At 54.8% G+C, this 22,847-nt stretch overlaps 2 protein-coding genes across 18 annotated transcripts in view; both read right to left on the reverse strand.

Moving 5' to 3' along the window:
• Positions 1-62: 62 nt before the first annotated feature.
• MDK (midkine) lies at positions 63-5,335 on the reverse strand. Of its 4 annotated transcripts, XM_038137651.1 has the most exons (6): positions 5,127-5,335; positions 2,958-3,003; positions 1,725-1,804; positions 1,463-1,624; positions 1,194-1,355; positions 63-786 (listed from the first exon to the last, which is right to left on the reverse strand). In XM_038137651.1, the coding sequence occupies exons 2-6, from the start codon at positions 2,966-2,968 to the stop codon at positions 761-763; spliced, it is 441 nt and encodes a 146-aa protein (XP_037993579.1). In that variant the 5' UTR covers positions 2,969-3,003; positions 5,127-5,335; the 3' UTR covers positions 63-760. The 4 variants fall into 4 exon arrangements, with proteins under 4 accessions (XP_037993579.1, XP_037993582.1, XP_037993581.1 ...); XM_038137654.1 differs by lacking the exon at positions 2,958-3,003 and having other exon boundaries at positions 1,725-1,807; positions 5,127-5,329; XM_038137653.1 differs by lacking the exon at positions 2,958-3,003 and having other exon boundaries at positions 5,127-5,323.
• Positions 5,336-8,588: 3,253 nt separating this feature from the next.
• Positions 8,589-22,847, reverse strand: part of DGKZ (diacylglycerol kinase zeta) — a 53,688-nt gene continuing 39,429 nt past the window's right edge. For 11 of the 14 annotated variants that reach the window (XM_038137642.1, XM_038137643.1, XM_038137644.1 and 8 more), the window contains 11 exons: positions 22,685-22,764; positions 21,576-21,620; positions 21,242-21,311; positions 16,837-16,877; positions 16,054-16,244; positions 15,556-15,587; positions 14,771-14,814; positions 14,285-14,405; positions 13,728-13,764; positions 13,355-13,454; positions 8,589-10,987 (listed from right to left, as the gene is read on the reverse strand). In XM_038137642.1, coding sequence (XP_037993570.1) covers positions 10,871-10,987; positions 13,355-13,454; positions 13,728-13,764; positions 14,285-14,405; positions 14,771-14,814; positions 15,556-15,587; positions 16,054-16,244; positions 16,837-16,877; positions 21,242-21,311; positions 21,576-21,620; positions 22,685-22,764 — 878 coding nt within the window. In that variant the 3' untranslated portion in view covers positions 8,589-10,870. The remainder of the gene's footprint in view (positions 10,988-13,354; positions 13,455-13,727; positions 13,765-14,284; positions 14,406-14,770; positions 14,815-15,555; positions 15,588-16,053; positions 16,245-16,836; positions 16,878-21,241; positions 21,312-21,575; positions 21,621-22,684; positions 22,765-22,847) is intronic. The other 3 variants (XM_038137641.1, XM_038137638.1, XM_038137640.1) reach the window with 2 other exon arrangements.

The following is a 22,847-nucleotide window of genomic DNA, read 5'->3' on the forward strand; positions in this document are numbered from 1 at the left end:
GGGGTTTGCTGGGGTTTCCAGCACAGCAGCACCTTGTGGGGACAACAGGGGAGTTCTGATACTTTTTTAAAAAATATTTTTATTGGAAAAGAAAAAGAAAAATTCCAAAAGAAGAGCTCCCACCCAGCACTGGTGTTGGCATGGCAAAGGCAGAGGGCCTGCAGCCCCAGCATGGATACACAGTAGAAGTGACAGTGAGGAGACACAGTTGCTTCTCAGGGTGATGGCTGTGTTTTCCTCAACTGCTGCAGGTAAGTCATGCCCCAGCCAAAGGGATGCTGGAATAAGCCCCCTGAGGTGAGAGCAGTCCTTGAGTGAGAAGCTCCAGTGATGGGATTACTTGAACATTCAACACCCAGCCCTTCCCTCTAGCACTGGTACCTGGTGGAGGAGCAAGGAGGCTCCTGGGCTTGCAAAACACTGTGCTAAAGGCAATTAATTTGTGCTGGGGTGGAAAAATGTGTGTTCCATCCCAGCTCTCTGAGCACATCCCAGTGAACCCCAACACCAGCCCAGAGGAGGTGAGCAGGATGCACTGGTAGTGCCCATGGGGCAGCAAGGAAGGAGGCAGCCTATCCTGCAGGGTGGGTGGGTTTGCTCTCTACAACACTAATGATTAAAACAAGGCATCTCAGTGAAAGAGGAGGTCATGGAAAGGAGTAAGAAGAGGAGGAAGACTGTAGTGTGGGCCAGGTACCGCTGGACATCCAGTCCTGTAGGCACCATGTTGAGGGGCCGATGAGGACGCTGGTTTCCTGCTCTAGTCCTTCCCCTTGCCCTTCTTTGCTGCATTCAAGAAGCACAGGAGACAACAATTAGTGCATTTGCTGGCAGCTCACAGTGCCCCAGACACTGCTGTGGTGGAGACGTAGGCAGCATGGCTGGCTGAGCACAGCACAGTGGCTGCGTCCCTGCAGGCAGCCTCCTGCCATGCCAAACCACGCTTTGCACCAGTCCTAGTGAGGAGAGCAGGGAATCCCCATCCCACCAAAAATGGCAGTTGTTTGTGGGGGGACAAGGGTTTTTCCTAGTAGCACCTCCCACCCAGCCAGCAGCTGGACTTGGCAGTGCAAAGGAAAGAGCACCCTACCAAACCCAGCAAGGCCAACCCCAACAGGCCAAGGTACCTCTGAAAAAACCCTGGCCAGGGTTGCAGCCAGACCCTTCTGGGGACACGAGTGGTGGGAACTGACCTTTGGACTTCGACTTGATCTTGGAGGAGCAGGGCTTGGTCACATAGACAGTCTCCTCACACTGGGCATTGTACAGGGCTTTCTTCAGGATGCCGGAGCGAGTCTTCAGACCTGTCTGAGCACTACAGCCTCCCCAGCTCTCAAACTTGTACTTGCAGTCAGCTGGATGAGAGGGGAGAGGCATTAGAACTAGCCAGGACCAAGAGGGACCTTAGCCCTGGTCACCCAGCACAGGGTGGTCCCCAACCACCCCACCTCCATGTACCCACCTCCAAATTTCTTTTTCCAGTTGCAGGGGATCTTGCACTTGAGCTTCTTACTCTCATCTTTGCAAGTTCCCTCACGGTAGCCCAGGCCACAGTCCTTACTGTTGGGAACACAGGGTCCCCAGCGCCAGTCCTCGCATTTGGAGCCATCCTTCTTTGCCTTTTCTGTGCGGAAAAGTGGAGTGGGTCCTCTCTGCAGGAACAGGGGAGCATGCCCCACTCTGCCCCCTGCCTCACTGGCCCCCTACCCCAGGCTGCCCCTCACCTTTCTTGTTCTTGCTAGCCTCAACAGTGGCAGCCACCAGGACCAGCACCAGGAGGAGGAAGAGACTCCGAACCTGCATCCTGCTTGTGGGAGGAAGGAGAGAGTGAGGTGGGTTGGAGGTTGGGGTGCAATGTGGTGTCGAGGAGGGGCATGGTGGGCTGTGGGCAGCCTATGTGGGAGTAAGACAGGAGTAGCTGCCTCCACTGCACACACTCACCTACGTGTGTGTGTACACCCCTGTGCCCTGCTTGTTGCCACCCAGTAGAATATTTTCACTAATTGCAACAGGAAGGTTAATTGTGTTCCTCAACAACTGCCTCCCACCAGGGAGCTGCAGGGCTGAGAGATTGTTCCCACCCCTGTAGCCCCCTCACTGCCCTCTATGTGGTCGAAATGCTCTCCATGGGGAACCACACAGCATCTGGGGAAGGTCTTACAGTTGCCAGCCCTTACCCTCATATTTCTCTGTGGATCCTTTTTATCCATGACCCAGCAGGCTGCTGCCCCATACCAAAGAGCCTTGTGGCCAGGGAACACAGCTCCCATAGTACCTTACTTCAGTTCCAAAGGATGCCAGGGAGAAGGAAAAAAGCCCAGAAAAACAAACCTGCTTTCATGAGAGGTGTGAAAGTTATATCAGTGGATTAAACACCAAAAAAAGCATCCACAATGTGGGAGCTCATTAGAGGGATGGAGCCTGCTGCCCACAGCACCCATGCATGCAGGGGGTGAGCAGGTGTGCACACACCTGGGGGCAGGTTGGGGACAAAGGTTGCACACATATAAGGGTTCAGCTCTGGGGATCAAGCCCTGTCCCCCTGCTCCAGTGGCCTTGGACCATGTGACGGCTCCTCTCTGGCTGCCACCACAAGACTCTGTGGGATGTTGCTGCCAACACTGGGGTACCAGATCCTGCTCTCAGTGGGAACAGGAGTGCAGGCATGCAGAGCCAGTGTTTGAAATCTGAAGACCCTGTTCCTGTTCCCCCAAAGCCTTTTCAGATGCCACCCATATCTGTGTGGCAGCAACCATCCAGAAAATACATGGCACCTGCCTTGGCTCTGTGATGGGCTTTGCAGAATTGGGCTGTAGAGGACAGGATGAACCACAGCCCCAAGGGGACATCAATGAAGGGAAGAGCCCGGGGCCAGCATTTGCTCCCTCCCCGGGGCTCCCCGGGCAGCACGCCAGAGAGAGCAGCATCTCACATTACTCAGGCTCCAGTACACTCACCTTTCATGCATCCGCCACCAAGCTGCCAGCTTCGCTCTGCATTGAACTGTCACAGGGAATTACACAGACCGGCTGGCTGAGGGCACACTCGTGGGGGTGAGATCTGCCTTCCCCCTCACCCAGCCCGGCTGGGAGCCATACTGCCAAGCACAGCATGGCTCAGCTTTGCTCCCACCCATCTGCCTTCAAAGGGGACAAGGGCTCAGCCAAGATGGGCTGGTTACAGATGACAAAGCTGGAGCTGAATTGACTTACAGACATGGCTGTCTCACTTTCTGCAGTGGCCCTTGTGGGGTAGCACTTCTGACATCCACATTGTTCACAGCACCCCTCTGGTTTCAGGTGTTCGTAAACTTCTCCCATTCTTTGCTGCAGAGGATTTCCCTGAGCTCCTTGCACCTACCTCCCAGCCCAGAACTTTCTGCTCAGGCCCTTCTGACATGGTCTTCTCCAGGGCAAACAGCCCCAGCTGCTGTGCTCACCCCTACCTCACCTCCAGGCACGGACTCCTTCTGTTTGCCATGGGTGCAGCGGGGTCCTGCCCACATATATGGAGGGATGCTAGAAGGATACCCTCTGAGGGGATGACCAGCTACAGCCCAAGGGACTCCTGAATTTGCTCCCAGGCTCAGCTCAGCACATCACCTTCCCCAGGCAAAGGTCTGCAGGGACCTTCAGTCATGGCTCATCCTAAAGCATTCATAGGGAAAAGGCAGTGCAGTTTCCCAACTGGTTTTCCGAACAGACAGGCAAACAAGAGTTTTTCCTGGCTGGGCTGACAGCACCTTCAGGCATGCTCGCACAGCCCTACTCCTCCTGTCCCTGTGAGGCCCTGGCTTCTCTCCTCCTCAGATGCTGGCTGGCTCTCACATGACATCAGTCCCTGTTCTCCCTTCCCCCTCCTCTAGCTGCTCTGGGTTTTTATGATCTAGTATTAACTCTAACAAGAAAAATGAAATCACCTGGTGAAGCTGAAGCTCTAAAAAGAAAAATCACCTGGTGAAGCTGAAGCAGAGCTCAAATATCCACTATTGCAATGGGAAAGCTTGGACCTCTCTCCGGACACTATTCTGGGGCAAGTAGTGCCACCGACTTCTCCTAATGCGGCCCACACATCCTCTGCAGCTCCTGGTCCCTCAATGCTGTCCCCATGCGCTCCCGGGAACGGAGCAGCGGCTGGGCTGGCACCCCCCCTCACAGCCCCTTTTCCAGGAGTGGGACCTCTCGGCTTGGCTTTGCTCGGCTCAAATTGCGGCTGGCTCTGGCAGTGGTGGGCGCAGGGTGCTGTCCTCCCTCTGCGGGCTGAGCTGCTTCCCAGCCTCCGGGCAGGCAGCCCGGCACTCGAGGAGCCAGCCCAGCGCTCGGGAAGCCCGTGGTCTGGAGCGACAAGCACAGCGACAGGAGGAAGTTCCCTGCTGCCTGGAAAGGGGACACCGAGCATGTGCCCGTGAGCCAAGGCGTTGGCACGGCCAGGAGGCTTTCCTAGAGGTGCTGAGGCAAGCAGGGGGGCTCTGGGGCTCTCCAGCAGGCGGCCTCACCTTCCCCTCGCAGTGAAGAGAAGGTGCTCCAAGGGGAAATGGTTCTGCCCCTGCGCTGAGGGCAAAGAGGGGAGCAGGCAGCGCCCTTCCGCACCTCTGCCCTCTGCTCCCTCCTCGGGGCAGATGCTGTGCCGTGAGCCCCGTAGAGCCTTTCCCTCGCCCTCCGGAGAGCCTCGCGGTGGTCGAGCCCAGCTCCGGGGCAGCTCCCCGGGCTCCGATCGGAGGATCTCCACCAGCTGAGTTCTCCCCGAACCAGTGCGGGGTGCTTCCCCAGGGGAATGGGGGGTAGGATACCGGGCCACTGACTCAACCCGTCTGCTCTCCAGGAGCCCTGACTCCCTGCCAAACTCCATCCTTCTGCATCTCCAGGCTCTTCCAGGGCTCCTCTCAGGCGATCCCACACCGAGGGAGCACCGCCCCCGGTCCTTCGGCCCCAGTCGCCCTTTTCTGCAGGTCCTCCCCAGCCAGAGCCTATGCCCCACATCAGCAAAGCCCCTTCCCGCTCGGGGAGCCCTCAGCCGGGATGACTGCCGCCTCCCTGGGAAGGTGACGGGCGGTCGCCTATCGCCTGGCCCGGGGCGCCGATCTCGGTGGGGGCCCGACCCCGAGAACTGTGGGGTCCGGCACTCACCTGCGGAGCGGAGCGGAGCGCTGCGGAGCTGCTGCCTTTGTGTGGCGGCCGCGTGCGGAGCCCCGCGCGGCGCACAGCGGCCCCTGACGTCGGGCTCGGCGGGCAGCAAAAAGGTGGGTTTTTAGCCCAAAACTTTGCAAGCTCCTCCTCTGCCCCCGGCAGGCACAAAGGCAGGCGGCGGAGGGGCGGCCCGGGGGCAGGCTGGCCCCTCGGCCGGTGGGGCGGGGGCAGCGCGGGCCGGCGGGGGCCTCCTCGGCCGGGGGGTGAGCCGGGCCCGGGGAGCGTCCGGTCCCGCGGGGCACGGCCCCTGTCCCTTGTCCCCTCTCATCTTCCTGCTGTGCTCTGCAACCCGTACCCGCGGCGCGGTACCAGGGAAGCTGTGCGGGTTCAGCTGACCATGCACCCCAACATCAACGAGTGGCCCAAGGGTGCGCAGCTGAACAGCCGGGCAGCGTCTCCCCTGGGGGCTGCTGCTCTGACTTCCGATGGAAGCTGGCCCCGGGGGCATCCCCGGGCCTCGGTGGAGTAAAGGGAACCACCGTGTGTCTCCACCAGCTCCGTGGATGCCTCCTTCTCCATCAAGGCCACTGGCATCAATGGACCGACCTTTCATGATCTCTGCCCTTTTTACCCTTCTCTGCTTGCTCTGCCCCTCGTGGGAAGTTGCCAGGAAAAGGGTACTTGCTCAGCACCCAGAGCAGCACATCACTTACATGCTGTCCCAAGCGTCTCCCCAGTTCCATCCCTTGTGACCCACCTGCCTGTCCCCAGCTCAGCCATGCTGCAGCCCTTCTCCTTGGACCAAGCAGTGCTATCCGACTGTTGGTGGGGGATTAAAGGACCTTGCAGATGTGACCACTCCTTTCCCCCATCCACCACCTTTTCTTGAGGGGTGAACAAGGCAGCAGCAAAGCCAGTTCCCTTTTGGAGTAAGCAGCCAGAAAGGAGAGCGTCATGCAAGAAAACTGGGGGTCTGGTAGGGAATGGAGCCATTTTTCCACCTCTTATCCTGGAAGAAGTCTGCTGAGAGCAGGGCTGCCACAGGCGGGGTTGCAGGATGGGGCTATTTTTTATGAGCTGCTTCGAAACCAGGAATCACTTCCCAAGAGATTGCCACATTTAATTGCCAGTCTGCCAGCAGTTTCCTAAACATCTGCAGAGGTTTTGAGGAGAGCTGGTAAATGTGGGAACATGTCATCTCTCCTTCCTGCTGCACACACAGCAACAGGTACTACTCTGCGTGGTGAGCGATCTAGAGATGCCAGGCTGTACTTTTGAGCTCAGGATGCAGAAGTGGATCCTGGTAACTGGGCAGGTCTCAAAGCCAGTAACCTCCCCCCATTGCTGGGCCTTTAAACTCAAGCAGAAGAAAGCTGCTGAGACAAACTTCAATGTAAAAAAGAAGGACCTAGGTGTACATCAGGTTTGCACGTCTGAATCCTGAGACTGTGATGGGCAAACCAGGGCCTATAGAACTGTTAAAGAACTAGGAGTGGAGCAAGCACTGCTGCTTCTCTTCAGCTGTTTCTGGCCAGGAGCTGAAGACCTCTCTGGAGTCCCCAGGGAACAGCAGCATAAGGTACAGTGAAGCCCTGTGTGAATTTTCACTCGTTCCAGGGGACCAGGAGACAAGTGCTAGCTGTGTGAGAGAGCAGAGATGCATTGGTGCACATCACTCTCAGCAGTGGCTGTGCTTGGTCCCGTTGGGCTCTTTCTGAGGGACATGGGGGAAATGGCTCCTTCCCCAGCTCAAATTAGCAGCAACAGGCTGTGACTGCAGAAAGAGGCCTCATACACAGGAAAGGAGGAAAAAAGAGGGAGTGTGACCAACCCAGGTGCATTTCCCTGCAATTGGTTAACTTGAGCTTTTTACCTCTTAAAATGTCACAATCTAATTCATGGCATGTCAGCTCTGCATTTTCCATCTCTGGTCAAAGCCTGGTCCTTAGGGAACTGGTAGTGGATGTTGCCGCAGTCTAGTGCAGGAACACAGCCATGCATAGAAGAGGAATGACCTTTTCCTTGTTGAGGTGTGTGCCAGGTAATCATTAACAGGGCCAACTGCTGTCACCCCAGCTCTGCTTAGCTGGAGCTGGGCTTGCATTGCTTTCTCCAGCCTGCACACATGGGCCTGGTGCCTACACCCCAAGTGTGCCTCCATCCCACAGGAGGGCAGGCAGACCTCCGAACCTCCAGCACCTGACAAAAGGAGAGAGGATGTTGACACTTTTTGGAGGGACTCTGCCCCAAAGGTACACTGCCCCTCTTCCAACACTCCTTATCAGAGTGATCACATAGCAGGACTGCTTTTCTTCCCCACTGTATATTTGACACTGGGGCTGCTAGAAGACTCCCATTGCCATGGTTACTGACAGCCTCCCTGCTGAGGTGTGGGCCAATTGCCGGCATGCTGGGGTCTGGGCACCAAGCAGAGCGGGCCCCCTCCTCCCAGTTGCACATACACCTGGTCCCTGGGGAGGCCAGTACAATTTGGTGTGCCTTACACCTGCTACAGATCCTCACTGTTAGCTCTGGGCAGGAGCTGAAGTTTGAAGACCATGAAAGAGAGGCACAGTGGGGGTGGAAGGGACAATGGAGGCAGGGAAGGAGGCTGCTTCTCCAGGCAGAGAGGGGCTGCCAGGAGCACTAGACAGGCTGCCAAACTGCCCCTAGAAATGCAAGTCTGAGGTATGAGTACAGCTCCTCATCATCCACTGGCTCCATCACCAGCATGCCATCGGCCACTGCAATTACCTCCTTTTTCAAAGAAAACTCCACAGGATAGAAGTGTGTTGGCCACAGTCATCCTTATGAGTCTGAGGCTGGAAGCAGAAGTGTCCCTAATCCTCTGCTTTTGTAATCAGAGAGTGGTCCTTCCACCAGAGTGGCAGAGATAATCCCTGCTCTCAGTGCTCAGCACTGGAGGCAAAAGCCCAAGACTCCCTGCTGGAGCTGGAAATGAATAGGAAGAGCCTCCGGCAGGCTCATCTCCCACAGAGCAGCATGGCTGGGGACAGCTCACCACAAAAAAAGGCCAACAAACGTTTTGAAACTGGAGGCTGGATGCTGCTGTAGTATCCACTGACAGCTGTGGCAGCTGCTGGGGTTGCTGCCTTTGCCCCAAGGAGGAATAGCAGGCTGCTGACTCACACTTCCAAGGCCTTCTGGATCACTTGGGAAGGCAGTGCACTTTCTCAGTTTCCCACATTACACTGAGCATTGATGTATGACGCAGAATGGAGGAGAAGGTCCCTCAGGACAAAGACCCCATATCTAGCAACAGTTCCAGAAGGATGCTGTGCTAGGAAGTGAACAAGGACGTGGGCCAGCAGGGAACTCCTAAAAGTACCCCCAAGTTTGGACAGGGGCAGAGGCCCTGGGATCCAACCTTCTTTGTGCCATGCAGGGCATCTGTTGTGTGGTGCTCGCTGCAATCTTGCGGATGCAGCAAGGAGACAGGAACTAAAACATCAATTTGTTTATTTCAGTGGCAAGAAACAACAACATCCAAACAGTCAAAGTTGAAAAGCAATGGGAACACAGGCTCACGCCAGGCCCTGGGCCGGCTGGAGCCAGCATCCTCACGTAGTTACAAAAATACAATCCTACAACAGTGTCTAAGAAACACAGACCCAGGTATTGCACAGAACCCCTGCCCTCAGGGGGCAGGGTAACCAACACCCCCTCCTTCTCCAAAATATAAGCAGGCTTGGAATTGCACAGCAACTCAGCTCACAGATGCACGGAGGGGCCAGGCAGGGAGGGGGACAGTGTGTCTCTCAACTACCTGTACAAAACCTATAAGGGAGAAAGGGAAAAGCTGAGGCTTTAAATGCCTCTGGGCCAAGTTGGGCATCCTGTCTAGGGCAGCAGTGGTGTGGACCTCTGAGAAGATGACAGTGCCTTGTCTATCAGTGGTCTGCCAGCAGTGCTGATGAGAACTCCAGGCACTTCTGGAGTGTCCCAGCTGTCAATGCATTAGTACACTATCATTATTATTTGCCAATACTGACACTGGCCCCTGGGAACCCTGCACTGCCCTGCCCCTCTGTTCTCCAGTGCAGCATCCCCCATCCTTCAAGGAAACCTTGCACCTGGGAAAAAAGTTGAAGGGCATTCTAGTTCCCTACAGTATCCTCATATCCTTTTCTTGGTAGTAGGAGGGATTCAAACATTGCCACCCAGCACTACCCAGTGGGCACAGCTACGTGTGAGTGCAGAGGGACTTCACAGACCACACGCAGCAGCAGTAGTATCCTCTCCTAGAACCAAGATGTGAACAGCAACCCCCTTCACAACCACTGTCCACCCAATAGTGCCAAGCAGGTCTGCTAGGCTCAGAGCCACCAGCTTTCCTCCTCTGTGGCCACCTCCTGGTCTCAGAGACACAGTTCTACAAAAGCCTTGCTTAAGGCCTGGCTTGATGTCTTGGCATCAAGTGCTCACAGCATCAACAGGGGAGATGGATTGTGGTGCCTCATGCCCCATGGCAGGCGGCTGGTGAAACTCCATCCCACTGCAGGCGTGACTCAGGGCTAGGAGCCCTGATGGTTCCTGGGAATCCAAATCCCTCTTTCTACTAAAACTGGAGAGGGTGAGTTCATGGTCTGCCCAGGTGGGTTGTGTCTCAGCTGGGTGAGCTCCCTGCAAAGCCCTGTGCCCAGTTTGGGGAATAGCAGGAGTCAGCTTAAGAGGATGCATGTTGCCAGGTTGGGGGGCAGGAGGGGATCCCTGAGAGCAGCACTGACCCCAGCACTGCCCGTCTAGCCCCGTGCAAAGTCTAGCATTGAGGGGGAAACAAGAGCAAGGAGGGCAGCTGAATCTAACTCAGCATATGGGAAATATAAGATGCATCACTGCTGCCACTGGACCAGTTGAGTGCAGCTCTCCACCATCCTGCAGCGGGTTCACAAAGAGATGCTCAGCAGAGTGAGCGTGCAAACTGTTCCACCCAGCCCCATGGAGAGAAGTGTGGTGGGAGGGTTTGGTATCCTTCTTTCATGCCATCCCAGCCCTGAGTCAGACTGCTGACTGAGCACTAAAGGTCCATCAGGAGAGCACCTGCTGCCCTACTTCCAGCTGCACCAGACCCAGATGCTCTGAGGAAAGGCTGGATGCACAAGTGACTTCCCTCCTGCTGCAGAAGGCTCTGGGTAGGGCAACACAGAGACATGGTGCAGCCCCAGGAGGGAGAAGGCAGGGCCAGTAAGTTGTGGCGCTTCCTTTGGGGTAGTCTGAGGCTCACAGCCTTTGCAGTCTGTCCATGCAGCCTGTGCCTCCCACAGCTGTGCCAGACAGGAGAGGAGGAACAGGACACAAACCTAGCAAAGCACCTAAAAGAGGGGCACTGCCAGCAGAGAGAGGGGCTGAGCAATGATATCCCACAAGGATTATAGGTAGGAGCCTGTGGAGGGGGCACTGGCATTACTCCCATGAACAAGGGTGACCGGGGGCTTCAGCCTGGCAAGCTCCAACATGGCTGGGGGATAGAGCCCACCTAGGGCAAGGAATGTGGTGAATGACAGGTGAAGGGGTGGGCACACAAAGAATCAGGCTTCAAGTCTGAAATATCCATTGTCCTCATAAACAGACTTCCAGCCCAGTCTGGGGCAGAGCTCCTCTGTATCCATCTCCAGGGACCAGGCTGGCATCTGGGGAGGGCTGGGCCAGATACAGCTCTGCCAGTTGGTATTGTACATCTTCTCATCCTGCACGAGCTGGCTCGGTCTAAGGCACGCCAAGCACTACACAGCTGTCTCCTGGTCCTCCCGCTGGATCATCTGGTAGTGCTGTCGGTTCTCGAGGTAGGCAGCTAAGTCGGGGTCATTGGCTTTCTCAGCACGGTGCTTCGGGGTGTCTCCCTGCGCAGGGGAGGCGAGAAGTCAAGAGAGTCCTGCCTAAAGGCTGCTTTGGCACTCAAAGATGTCCCCATTCCCCCATGTTGCTGGGTCCAGCAGAGCCTGCAGCCAAACCCCAAGTCAGGCGGTCGCCAAATGTCCACGTGCTCACCATGGGATCAAAGTGTGCTCCTGAGCACATCCTGACTACTGCAGGCCTGGGAGCTGTCCCCTGAAGGGCCATCAGCTCCAGGCATGGGCTAGGACATGACTGAACCTGGGCAAGATAAGTCACCCAAGAAGAGACAAAGGCTGGTCCCTCTAACCTGCTCTTCCCCTGTGCTGGGGAGGCAGGCAGGAAAGGGTGAGGAATGAGGGGTATGTCTGGGGAATGCCCAAGCATACCAACCCCCCTTCCCTCTCACAGCCTGGCTAGCGTGCTCCAGCTCCCGAAGGAGGATCACATTTCACCAGCTTATTGCAGCCATCTGGATTGTGTCCACTAATGAACTCCCGCACTCCATAAAAAGCAAATCTGTTAACAGCTCCCAGCTCTGTCTCCTCTCCCCCTTCCCTCCCCCTGCTCCTTGCTCCACCTCTCCAAGTGCCCAGGCTCTGCTGTGCCACTGAGAAAGGTCACGGAAACCTGGCGCTCTGCCACTGCCATTGAAAACCAGCCCTGGAAGGGATACCCGCCCTGCCCGGCTCATCCCCTGGTGCACAGCAGGGCACAGGCAGCTGCAGCAATGTGCCGGGGCCTCCGAGCAGCCCCCAGCTATATTTCTCTGTCAGGAACAATGGTCAGACATGCAGAGTCCTCCAATGGGCCTGGATGTGGCTGTGCACAAAAGCCCATCCATGTGTGGCTGCAGAGAGGTATCATGCAAGAAATCTCCTTGGGATGTGCACCCCAAGACTGGGCACACCCTGTGGTCCTGCACACAACCCCTAGCAGCCACACCATCAGGGGACGGAGACCACTCTGTGCTTTGGTGCTCGCTCTCCTTGATGTGCTCCTTCCCACATCCCCTGAATGCAATCATTCATTTAACAGAGGAGGAATTAAGCTTCTTTGCTGTTCCCCTGCAGAAGCCCCTCTGCATCACTACTTGCCTGCAGCCTGAAACTGGAGCTGCCAGGGCCTCCCTGCCCAGCTGGGCTGAGGCATTTCAACTGATAAGGCTCAGCCTCCCTAACCACTGCAGGGAGTGGGATCAGTCTGCTCCAAACCCAAGCTACAGGTCTGCCGCTGGGGTTTCTAATGAGGTGGATCCTTCCTGTGCAGGCAGGCTGTGACCCGGAGCCCCTGAGAGGTCAGTGCAGCAGCACAGCAGGGTCCCCAGGCAGCCACAAACCCAACATGCGACATGCTTTTGCACAGGCACGTGCAAACCCATTCCCTGGGGCAGCCGCATGCCTGAGCAAGGCTCCCTTTTGTGCTGGCAGGCGGGGGGATGTTCCTCTCCTTCAGGCAAATGATGGGGCTGGGGACAGAGAGGGGCCATGCACCCCAAACTGCCCTCTCCTCTTGCCTCTACCAGCTGAGTCTCCATTTAAGCCAGCCCCACTCTGGGCACTGTGCAAGGCCTAAGCCTTACACAGGACCAAGGAAGAGAGATGGGGAGCCAGAGATTATCTGTACTGTATTCTCCTGGCAGCTGGCAAAGAGGGATGTGCATTGTCTAAATTGAACCCCAGGCTCCACCATCACCGGCACCCCTCAACTGGGCTCCTAACAGGTGTTCCAGACACACAGATTGCACCTTTTTGGCTTGTTCTACATCATCTCTGCTACAGCCGATCACTACAAGCCTCCACCAGAGAGATATGACCACATCCTCTCTGCCATATGCCAGCCCTGGGAACCTCCTGTACCAAAATATGGCCCCAAGCCCTCCCCTTTTGCATCTCCTCTGCCAGGGCTGGCACAATTCCCTGACACTAAGGCACAGCTCAATTAACTCGGCATGTGAGAGAAAGTGCTGCCACTGCTTGCTCCTGCTCCGTGCAAGCCAGCTGCACCCGCCAAGAGGAGCTCCCAGATCCCCCATCATGACTGCCGGTGGGGGAGAGCGGGGGAGTCCTGCAGCTGGGAGGGAGAATGTCCTTGCACTGACCCCTGAGGGTGGGAAGGGGGAGACAGGGATGAGACATTCCAGCCCCTTGCTTCTAATTTAATAAAACAACAGGGAGAGAAGCACCAGGAGAAGAGGGATTTAACCCCTCTGTAGCTGGGCTCTACTGGGCAAGCATGGGTACTCCATGTCAGCTCCTCTCTGACTGGCAAACACCTCACCCAAAGCACCCCTGCTCTGCTCTCCTGCTGGTTCTGCTCCTGGCCAGCCCTCTGGTCTCCCCAGAAAGCCTCACTGCCACCGTTCCCACTGTCACCTGCAGGTCTGTCTTCATGAGCGAGGCCCCGGCCTCCACGATGTAGTGGCAGATAGTGCGCTGGCGTAAGGCTGCAGCCTGGTGCAAGCTGGTTTCACCGCTGAGGAGGAGAGAGCAGGAGATGTGAGCTGTCCCCCTGAACAGGGACAATCAGCACATGCAGGTGGCAGCAAGGGACAGCAATTCAGCAGCAGCTGATGGTAAGTTGTGTGTTTGTCCAGGCAGAGGAGGGGTGCTACTCAGGGGCAGTCTGTCCAAAATGGACTGGGAATCATGGCTGGCAATTAGAACAAGGGCAGCTGAAGTGCCCCTATAACCGGTCACCTCACAGAGGGTCTGGCCAACAGGTAATGCAAGTCAGGCAGCAACTTACTTCTCCTCCTCTGTGGCATCAAGGATTTCTGAGGGAGCTGTGGAAAGAAAGAGTGCAGGTGAGTGAGACCTGGCTCTGGGGCAGAGACAGACCTGCCTACTCCCTGGTCACAGTCTGCATCATTCCATAGGGGTTGCTATTTTCATGTTGCCTGCAAAAGTCCTAGCTCCAAAGAACTCAGGTCAGCAATGGCATCTGAGCCCAGCTGATCCCAGGAAAGAAGTGCTTGTGGACTCACTACAGAGAAATATCTAAACAAAAATAAAGCTGTCTGTATTTCAGTGGGAACTGCCAAAAACAACCAGTAAGCTGCCCTGAAGGCAGAAGAAAGACACTGAGAATGTTTCCCAGAGACATGTTCATCCCTGCCAGGATGCAGCAATAGCCATGAGGACACCCCAATACTGGCAGATGGATGCCAGGAAAAGCCCACACCCCAGAAGGATGACATAGCAAACCCAGAGGGAAGGGATCTAAGCCGAAGAGCACTCCCGCTGAGCAGAAGGTTGATTTTTTTGGCTGCCATCGCTAAGAGTGGCACTCTGACTCCAGCTCACCATTCTCAATGATGTATTTGACGATGTCCTTGCTTCCTGATTTGACAGCATGGTGGAGCACAGTCTGGCCCGAGGAATCTCGCACCATCAGGTCTCTTCCAGCTCGGTGCAGCTCTTGGAACTACAGGATTGTCAGATTGCTCAGGATGAGTTGCATTTCCCAGCTCCAAGCCCCATCATTATGTGCCTGGAGTGTCTGACACGTTGTGTGGATACTTGGAGCTGGTGGGGAGCTTTGTCCAGCTCAGCCATGTTACCAAGTCCCTTCCCTTCTCCTCCCTTCCCTTTGTGTCTCCCAGGAGATGAACCAGGGCTCCTTGCCAGAAGCCTGCCTGGTTTCTAGCTACCACTCCTGAGGGAAGGCCCTTGACAGGTGCTGCTCCAGGGCAACTGGGGAGCAGGGCTGGCAGGGCTTCTCTTAGCCCAAGGGGCACACCAGCCCAGGAGCCAGCGCTGCTCATTGCAGCAGGCTGCTGGAGGACCTACCTCGCTGAAGTTGCCACTCCTGGCAGCTTCTATCAGAAGGTCATCTGCAAAGAAAGATGCATCAGGGTCAGAAAAGTCAATCTGGAACACTGCTTATCTAATCCTGGAGACAAGAGCTGGGCACCAGAGGTGTGGAGCAGGAGCACAAGCTCCTCCAGAAATTAACTCCTTGGTCAGGCTACATTTACATGGCTTTTCCACCTTCAGGAATGTAAGGAACAAGCCAGGGAAAGGAAAGAGACATCATGTAGCTAGGGGTGCAGCCCCAGGGAGGTGCAGGGGGAGTAATCTCTGCCCTTGGGCAGGATAACTTGTGATGAAAATGGGGAGCAGGTCTCCTGAGCATCAGCCAGCAGCCAAGATGCCTCTCACCAATGACTCACTCACACCTCCAGGCTCCAATCAAGTTTCAAGAAACTCTTTCCATTTGTTCAGCTTGGTGAGGCCCCTGATCTAGTGCTCCCACCTCCCCAGGGAGAGGCAGAGACAGCCTCTCAACCCAGTCCACAACGCTCAGCTCAGCAGGTGGGAGATTAACCCCTTGCCACATCATTTCCTGCATGTTGGAACTGGGAAGGCGCCTGGCTGGGCCACTCCACAAATCACTGTCAGGTCTCTTGTGCTCACCTCTGGGTCACCTGCCCGCAGGGCTCCATGTTTCAGAACACATGGAACAACAGGGCTCTTCCCTGCTCCCCAGGGAAGGGATAGGTCAAAAAACCCATGGCAGGAAAACAAGAGTGCAACCTAAGAGGGGGTATGACCAGGGGTACGACTCTACTCACCTTTATGTGGGAGGCAGTGCTCAGGCTCAGCACTGGAAGGGAAGAAGAGAAAGTGTAACTAACCCTGCCAGTCCTGGCAGCAGATGACCCTAATGGGCATGCCACCATTAGAGGGATGGAGAAACCTGCACTCCTTCTTCCCTGATCTAGGTTCTTCCCCATCCCCACTCCCATTTCTACTGCTGCTCGTGGTGCCATTGCTCATCCATACTCATCACTGGCCTTGGTTTTGCTGAGACACCTTTGTCCTCTGCCCCATGGGCCAGGTGCTGGAGCTTGACCCCATGGCTGAGCCATCTGGTGATGCCCCACTACTTAGGGTACCACTGGCAGAGGAACAAGGAAACTGTCCCTTGGTCTTACTCAACACTGAATTCCTGCTTACTTCCAGGGAGCTTCCCTGTAATCTGGCCCAGGGATCAATACTACAAAGCCAACTCTAGCTCTCCCATCACTGCCCATTCTTCCTGAGGCCCAGCACACCCTTTTCAGACTCACCCAGGGGCAGGAGAGGAGGGTGGAGAGGAGGAACAGGAAGGAAATGTAAAATGGTGCCCAGGGGGTGTGGCAGATGAGTCCACGAGGTCAGGCATGGCAGGAGAAGTGCTCACAGTCTGAGTGACTACTAGCTCTGGGTCCAGCACATAGAGCTCATCCTGAGAGATCTCTGTCACATAGTTGAGGTGTTCCTGAAAGACACAAGTCAGGACATGCTTCCTTAGAAGCAAGACCTACTTCTGCAAAACTACATCCCCTTATATCCCAGTGGGTGGGTTTGTGGCCCACCCATTTGCACAGCAGAGCAATGGTGGGTTGAACAGTCTTGTGCCAGGGAGCCTTTGCATCTCCTTGTTCTTTTCAGGCTTCCTATCTCCTGCCACCTCAGCAGCCTTGTAAACCATATCTCCATGTCCCCCTCCCGAGATCATTAGGGAAAGTATCTAATACTGGTGAAGATGATCCCAGCTGGTGGGACCCCTGGCCAGTCTTGCTATGTTTGCTATTCCTTACCTGCTGCACTGGAGGGCCCTGCAGGCAGCTTTCAACTCAAGGTTCTGCGCTACCACCCAGGCTTCTTCCCTTTTCTCTAGAAATCTGGAGGTGCTGAGCCTGGTCCTGGGCCAGGCTCGTCATGCCATCCCTTTGGGGGATGCCAAAGGCCAGGGCAGTGGTATGAGACCTGTGTGGCCCTAAGGCTAAGCCTGCGTGCTGGTCTGCGTGCAGGTGGGATACCCAAGCACATTCCCAGGGGACGGCGGTGCAGGATGAGGCTGCACTCACCTGTGCGCGGTCTATCCTGTAGAACCGATCGGCCGTGGTTGCTGTAAGACAGGAACAGAACAAGACGGGCTGACCCTTGGTGCGAGACAAGGGAGATGGCCTCTTCCCACCATGAGTGACAGTGAGCTATGCAGCCACTTCCTGGCTTGCACAGAGGGTACAGCAAAGCAAACAGCAGCCTCCGACCAGGAGCAAACCACTTCCCTTCATGAATCTGCTGGTGTCTTCACCCTAGAGGCAGCGCCTTAGGCCTAGAGACCACCATGCCGCCATAAAACACGACTTTGCTTGCTACCTCCTCCTCCATGACTCCTGGCAGGGAGCCACAGGTAAGGCAGGAACACAACCAGCTGATGTCATGGCCTTTCTGGGGGCATTCAGGTGCTCCAGCATTATCCCGAGAAGATGGAGCTCAGGGCTATGCAGTGCACATCTCAGCATTCACGTACACCAGGTGAGGAACTGCTGTGCTTAACATGGTGCACCTTGTTGAACAGTGCTCAGAAATGGGGGCACTACAGGAGGCCGGGAGAAGAGAGGGCTCAGCCTCCTGCTGACTTGACTAAGGACCTTCATGAGGCCACTCAGAGCATTTGACTGCCAGGCACAACAGAGCACGCCACCACCAGCTGTCTCCTAGGATGGCAGGAGAGCTTCAAATCAGCCTCCAGCCTGTCTGAGTGCATCCCTCTTCCTTAGAGAAGAGATCACCACACAGAGAGAGGAGATCCAACAGAGCAAGTGGCTATGCTGGAGCCAGACACTTATGGCCACCACCCCCAGGGGAGCAGGGAGGGGTTATGGATTTAGGGCATCACCAAGGGAGACCAGGACAAGCAAAAGCACAGTGCTGGATAAATAGAAGCACATAGCTGGATTCCTATGCAGGGCAGCATTTCCCCAATATCCTGACAGGCTGCTGGTGCCAGTCCAGGAGAGGTTGCTGCAGTGGGATCCTCACAGACCCAAGGAAGTCTCTCTGCAAACAGAATGGGGATGTGCTAGAGGTGAGAGGAGTGAAAGAGGCATGTTTATCCTGGATATTTGCATGCAGGGAGCTACTGTTCAAGGCCTATAATTCAGCTACTTGAACGAACCTGTGCTTGGTTGAATGAGACTCTAGTCTCCTTCCTGACACATTTTCCTGAGCCCAGAACTTGCTGCTGGGAGACTGGCAGAAGGGAAAGTGGCCCTGGTACAGCAGTCCTGGTAGTGACACCAGGGAGCAGCATCACCAGCAACACCATACACAGGGCTAGAACTTTGAAGGGAAAATATGCACCCTCTCTGCCTAGCACGAGGCTTCCCAGGCCCACTTTGCAACCCATGGCTGTGCTCTGCTGTGGTGTACATGCTGCTTGCTGGCATATCAGAGAGATGAAATGCTAACAACGGGCATTTCACTCAGGCAGCTTCCAGGTACAGAGGGAGATTCTTGGTCATAGAAGGTAAAGGGAGAAGAGAAAGCTACTTTCAGGCAGGGGAGAAGCAGCAGCTGGAGCCCAGCAGGGAGGCTGCTCTCCCATAACACTGCTATGCTCATAGCATTGCCGGGTGAACCCGGCTCCGGGCATGCTGGAGCAGGGGGGCCCCCTGCCTGCACAACACAGGAGAGCATCCCTAGCAGTCCCGCAGTGACAAACACACGCCACCAAGCTACCTTCAGCTCCAAGGGCAGGAGAACCAGACTCCCCTTGCTCCACTCCGGGTCAGCAGCCAGACATGCAGCCTGGGGGAAAACACTGCTGTGTTCAGCCCCAAAGACCCCAACATCCGTGAGTCCCAAGCCTCAATGGTTCCCTGTCACTGAATGTCTGTTCTCTCACTCCCCAAATTCATAGAACCACAGAATGATCAAAAAAAATTGCTTAGGTTTGGAAAAGACCCTTAAGATTGAGTCCAACCATTAAACCAACATTGCCAAGTCAACCACTAAGCCACATCCCTAAGTGCCAAGTCCACCACTAAGCCACATCCCTAAGTGCCACATCTAGACATCTTTAAAGGATCTTTAGGGATGGGGTCTCATCCACGTCCCTGGGAAGCCTGTTCCAATGCTTGATCCCCCTTTCAGTGGGGAAAAAAAGCCTCCCTGATGCAACTTGAGGTCATTCGTTTCCTTTCATCCTCTTGCTTGTTACCTGGGAGAAGAGACCCAACACAATTTGACACAATCTCCTTCCAAGTAGTTGCAGAGAGTGATAAGGTCCTCAGCCTCCTTTTCTCCAGGCTAACCAACCCCAGCTTCCTCAGCTACACCTCCTAAGATTTGTGCTCCAGAGCCTTCACCAGCTTCATTGTCCTTCTCTGCACATTCTCCAGCACCTCAATGTCCTTCTTGCAATGAGGGGCCCAAAGGTGGATGCAGGATTCCCAGTGTGGCCTCACCAGGGCTGAGTGCAGGGAAACAATCACTGCCCTGGTACCGCTGGCTACACCTTTCTTGATCCAGGCCAGGAGGCCATTGGCCTTCTTGGCCACCTGGACACTGCCAGAGACTGAAACAGTTCATGCCTAAAACGCCGATATAAAGTTTTACTCATTATAACTGTATAAAAACTGTATCAAGAAGCTACAACCAAAGAAGCCTCCCTGAAGATATGTGACTGGGACTTTGGACTGAAAGTTAAAATGCTGAGATTAAATAAAGGGAAAACCCATTCTTCAATCACCTGAAACAAACAAGTAAACAAGGACAAGAATGTGAGCCAAACCCAGCAGTCATGCTAAGAATCATCTTTGGCTTGCTTTGGGGTGGGGGAGGCTGTAGCCCACAGACTCATTTGCTGGGAGCCGGTTTGCACAGATTTCCCCCCTGAACTGAGTGGGGGGAGGAAGTTTTGGTGCATTGTAACCTCTGCTCAGGGGCTGTGAACCCATCCTCCCTTGCACAAACTGTCTATGGAACCCCCAACCCTGGGAAGGTGACATCCAAAGAACATTCATGTGAGAGGCAGCTGAGGGGGTGCACTAATCCATCAAAGGCCCCCCAAAGTGCCCCCATAGTCATTCCTGAGGCCTTGCACCACAGGACTGCACATAATGCAACATTTGTGGAAGAGACAATGGCAAACTCCCCCCCCCACCCCAGGGAGGTGCTTGAATTTTCCTACATGGCCTGAGCATATATTAACCCATCAGATTCTATTCTTTTCGAGGGGACCTTTACCACCAAGATCAGCTGGAGAGGATCAGTGGAGCATCACTGGGATCCATGGAGTGGTGATACTTTCCTTATTCTGTCCCTGTTACTCTCTTTCTGTCCCCCCACCTATTTTCTATTTCTCTCTCTCTCTCTCATATTTACAGTCAAAACCCCATACTATTGTCACTGACATATGGTCTCATTTTCACCTTAATTTGGGCAGGGGCATTCCTAAAAAACTTAGCAATCGGATCCTGACAGATACACACACTGAATCATGTTCAGCTGATGTCGACAAGCATCTCCAGGTCCTTTTTTGCTGGGCAGCTTTCCAGGCCCCATTCCTCCAGCCTGCAGCACTGCACAGGGTGGTTGTGACCCAAGACCAGGACATTTACTTTGTTGAACCTCATGCAACTGGCCTTGGCCCATGATCCAGCCTGTCCAGATCCCTCTGCAGTGCCTTCCCGTCCTCCCACAGATCATCACTGCCACCCAACTTGTCTACAAGTGGTTGAGGTGTGCCTGATCTCCTCATCCAGACTGATAAAGACAATAAACGGGACCAGGCCTAATACTGAGCCCTGGGGATGACCAGCTACCAGCTGGATGTAACTCCAGGCACCACCATTCTCTGGGCCTGGCCATCCCGCTGGTTTTCTAGCCAGTGAACAGTGAACTCATGTGAGCCACGAGCCCAGTTTCCCATTCTCCCAGTTTCCATTCTCCAGTTTCCCCAGGAGAATGCTGTGGGAAACCATGTCAAACGTTTTACTGAAGTTCATGTGGACAAGATTCACAGCTTTTCACTCATCTACTGAGCAAGTCATCTCGACAGAGGAAGAGATCAGCTTGGTCCCCTTCCTTGCCTGTCCCCTCTGAAGAGTTTATAGCCATCCATTGCAGCACCCCAGTTGTGTGACTTGTCCCATCATGTCTCTGTGATGGCAACTAAGTTATAGTTTTCCTGCTCTTCCTATCTTTTGGCTGTCTTTCGGTTCCTCCTGTTTGTAGCCCATGCTGCATACATTGGTGTTGACACACTTCAGTTGGGCTACTGATTCCTCCACTTTTTTGGGCATAGGAGCTGTAATTCCTATGCCCTAATTCTCAGGTGTTTTTGTGGTTTCTAAGGCATCGAAAACTCTTGGATCTTTGCAGCCACATGGATCTCCATCCCCTACCTCCATTGAGCTGGCAGACCAAAGGACCTTGCCAGCACATCAACAGACCCAGCTCCTAGTGGACGGCGATACTCACAGTCCAGGAAGCACCACTTGGGTGACAGCTTCTGGAATGACAGTGTCTTCGGCTTGGCTCCATCTCCCTCCTGCATAATAAAAGAGAGGATAAAGACATAGCTTATGGCCTCTGGATCTCTCTTCAGAGCATTGCCGCTGCCTTGGGAGGTCCCTGCAAACATAGAGGACCACAGGCACTTGGATGAAACTGAACACAGGCACAGCACACTGCAACAGGGAGCACCATGGGACAGACTGGAGCTGACTGTAGAGCAGTGTCACAAGACGAGCCCCTGAGACCAGCACAGTGGACATGACAGATGGCCCAGAGGACAGAGGGAGGCCATACACACCTGGAAGAGCAGGCGCTCTAAAGCAGAGGGCTGTGCAGGGAAATCCTGCAGAAAAGCAAGGTGTCCTGTTACAGCCTGTGTCTGGGCAGCCCCCCAGTCCCTCTCTCATCCCACTGGAGTTGCTTGATGTGCTGCCATATCTGGCTTTACACACTGTCTGGCCAAGGTACCTGGTCCTTGCCTGGCTTTAAGATTGGAGCACAGAGCTTGCCCAAGGAGTGAGAAGAGGTAAATCATGAGATGACCAAGGAACACCAGCCACACTGCACAGTTTTAAAGGTGCATGAGATTGCAGGGCCATCCGTCTACCCCAGTGACACAGAAGGAGAGCATTACTCTGCGAACCCAGGAGCTGCTAGCCATGTGCCTGCCTCTGTGTCCTCACCAGTGCCTGGGCACAAAGTGGGCAGGGGCACGCATACAGAGCAGGCACAGCAACAGGCAGATGCCAGTGTGCCAGCCCAGGAGGGCAGCTCTGCAACTCAGCTTTGAGGGACTCTACACATACAATGGATGCGACTCCCACAGGCACAAGAGCCAGCTAACAGCAGACTAAGAAAGGTCCCTTCAATCTTCTGTGCAACAATCAGATTGAGCAGTGCAGCACCAGAAGCCACACTATGAGCGTAGAAGGCATTGTTCACCAGGAGCAAGAGTAACACAGTCTGTGTACAGGTCACAGACATGTGCTAGTACATTGGCAAGGACACAAAAATTAGTACTTGCAAATGAGGAGAGTGGGAGGGGTTATAAACTTAATCCAGGCACCTGGAAAAGGCAGAGCTGTGACAGGAAACACAGAGCCTGTGAAGGGTTGAATGGTTATAGGCCCCCACAGGATGTGTGCTGGCTTTTTATACTACCCTGGGCTTGGAGAACAGTCAGAAGAGCAATGCTGAAAAAGAAGCTGCCAGACAGCAGGGAGCAACAAGGCATCCAGGATGGGACCCTGCCTCCACCACATGGTGAAGGCAAATCGTGACCTCTAAGCGTGACCCAAAGCAAGAGTGTGTGTGGTGGTGTGTGCAGGTCAAGGTGGCTTAGAAATCTTTTCCCTGAGTCCCTTCATCCTCAGTATCAAGCTATGACCACTTTTCATGCAGACTCACCTCCAGCAGCTTCTCAATCTGGGTCCGGCACAACTCTAGGTCACTGTCTCCTGGAACCACGATGATCCCCAGTGGCACAGCTGCATGACAGGGCACAGGCTCAACTCAAGGAGAAGCCTATGCCCCATGCCCAACACCTCACAGTTTAGCTAAAGGCTTTGCC

The sequence above is a fragment of the Motacilla alba genome, chromosome 5 (assembly GCF_015832195.1).
Source record: "Motacilla alba alba isolate MOTALB_02 chromosome 5, Motacilla_alba_V1.0_pri, whole genome shotgun sequence".
NCBI classification, from domain to species: Eukaryota; Metazoa; Chordata; class Aves; order Passeriformes; family Motacillidae; genus Motacilla; species Motacilla alba.

Excerpts from the sequence above, each read along its gene's own strand:
- MDK (XM_038137651.1), bottom strand. Across the intron at positions 1,625-1,724 it reads GGCTAGCAAGAACAAGAAAG|AAAAGGCAAAGAAGGATGGC; the intron begins GTGAGGGGCAGC and ends TTTTCCGCACAG. Across the intron at positions 1,356-1,462 it reads CTGGAAAAAGAAATTTGGAG|CTGACTGCAAGTACAAGTTT; the intron begins GTGGGTACATGG and ends CCTCTCATCCAG.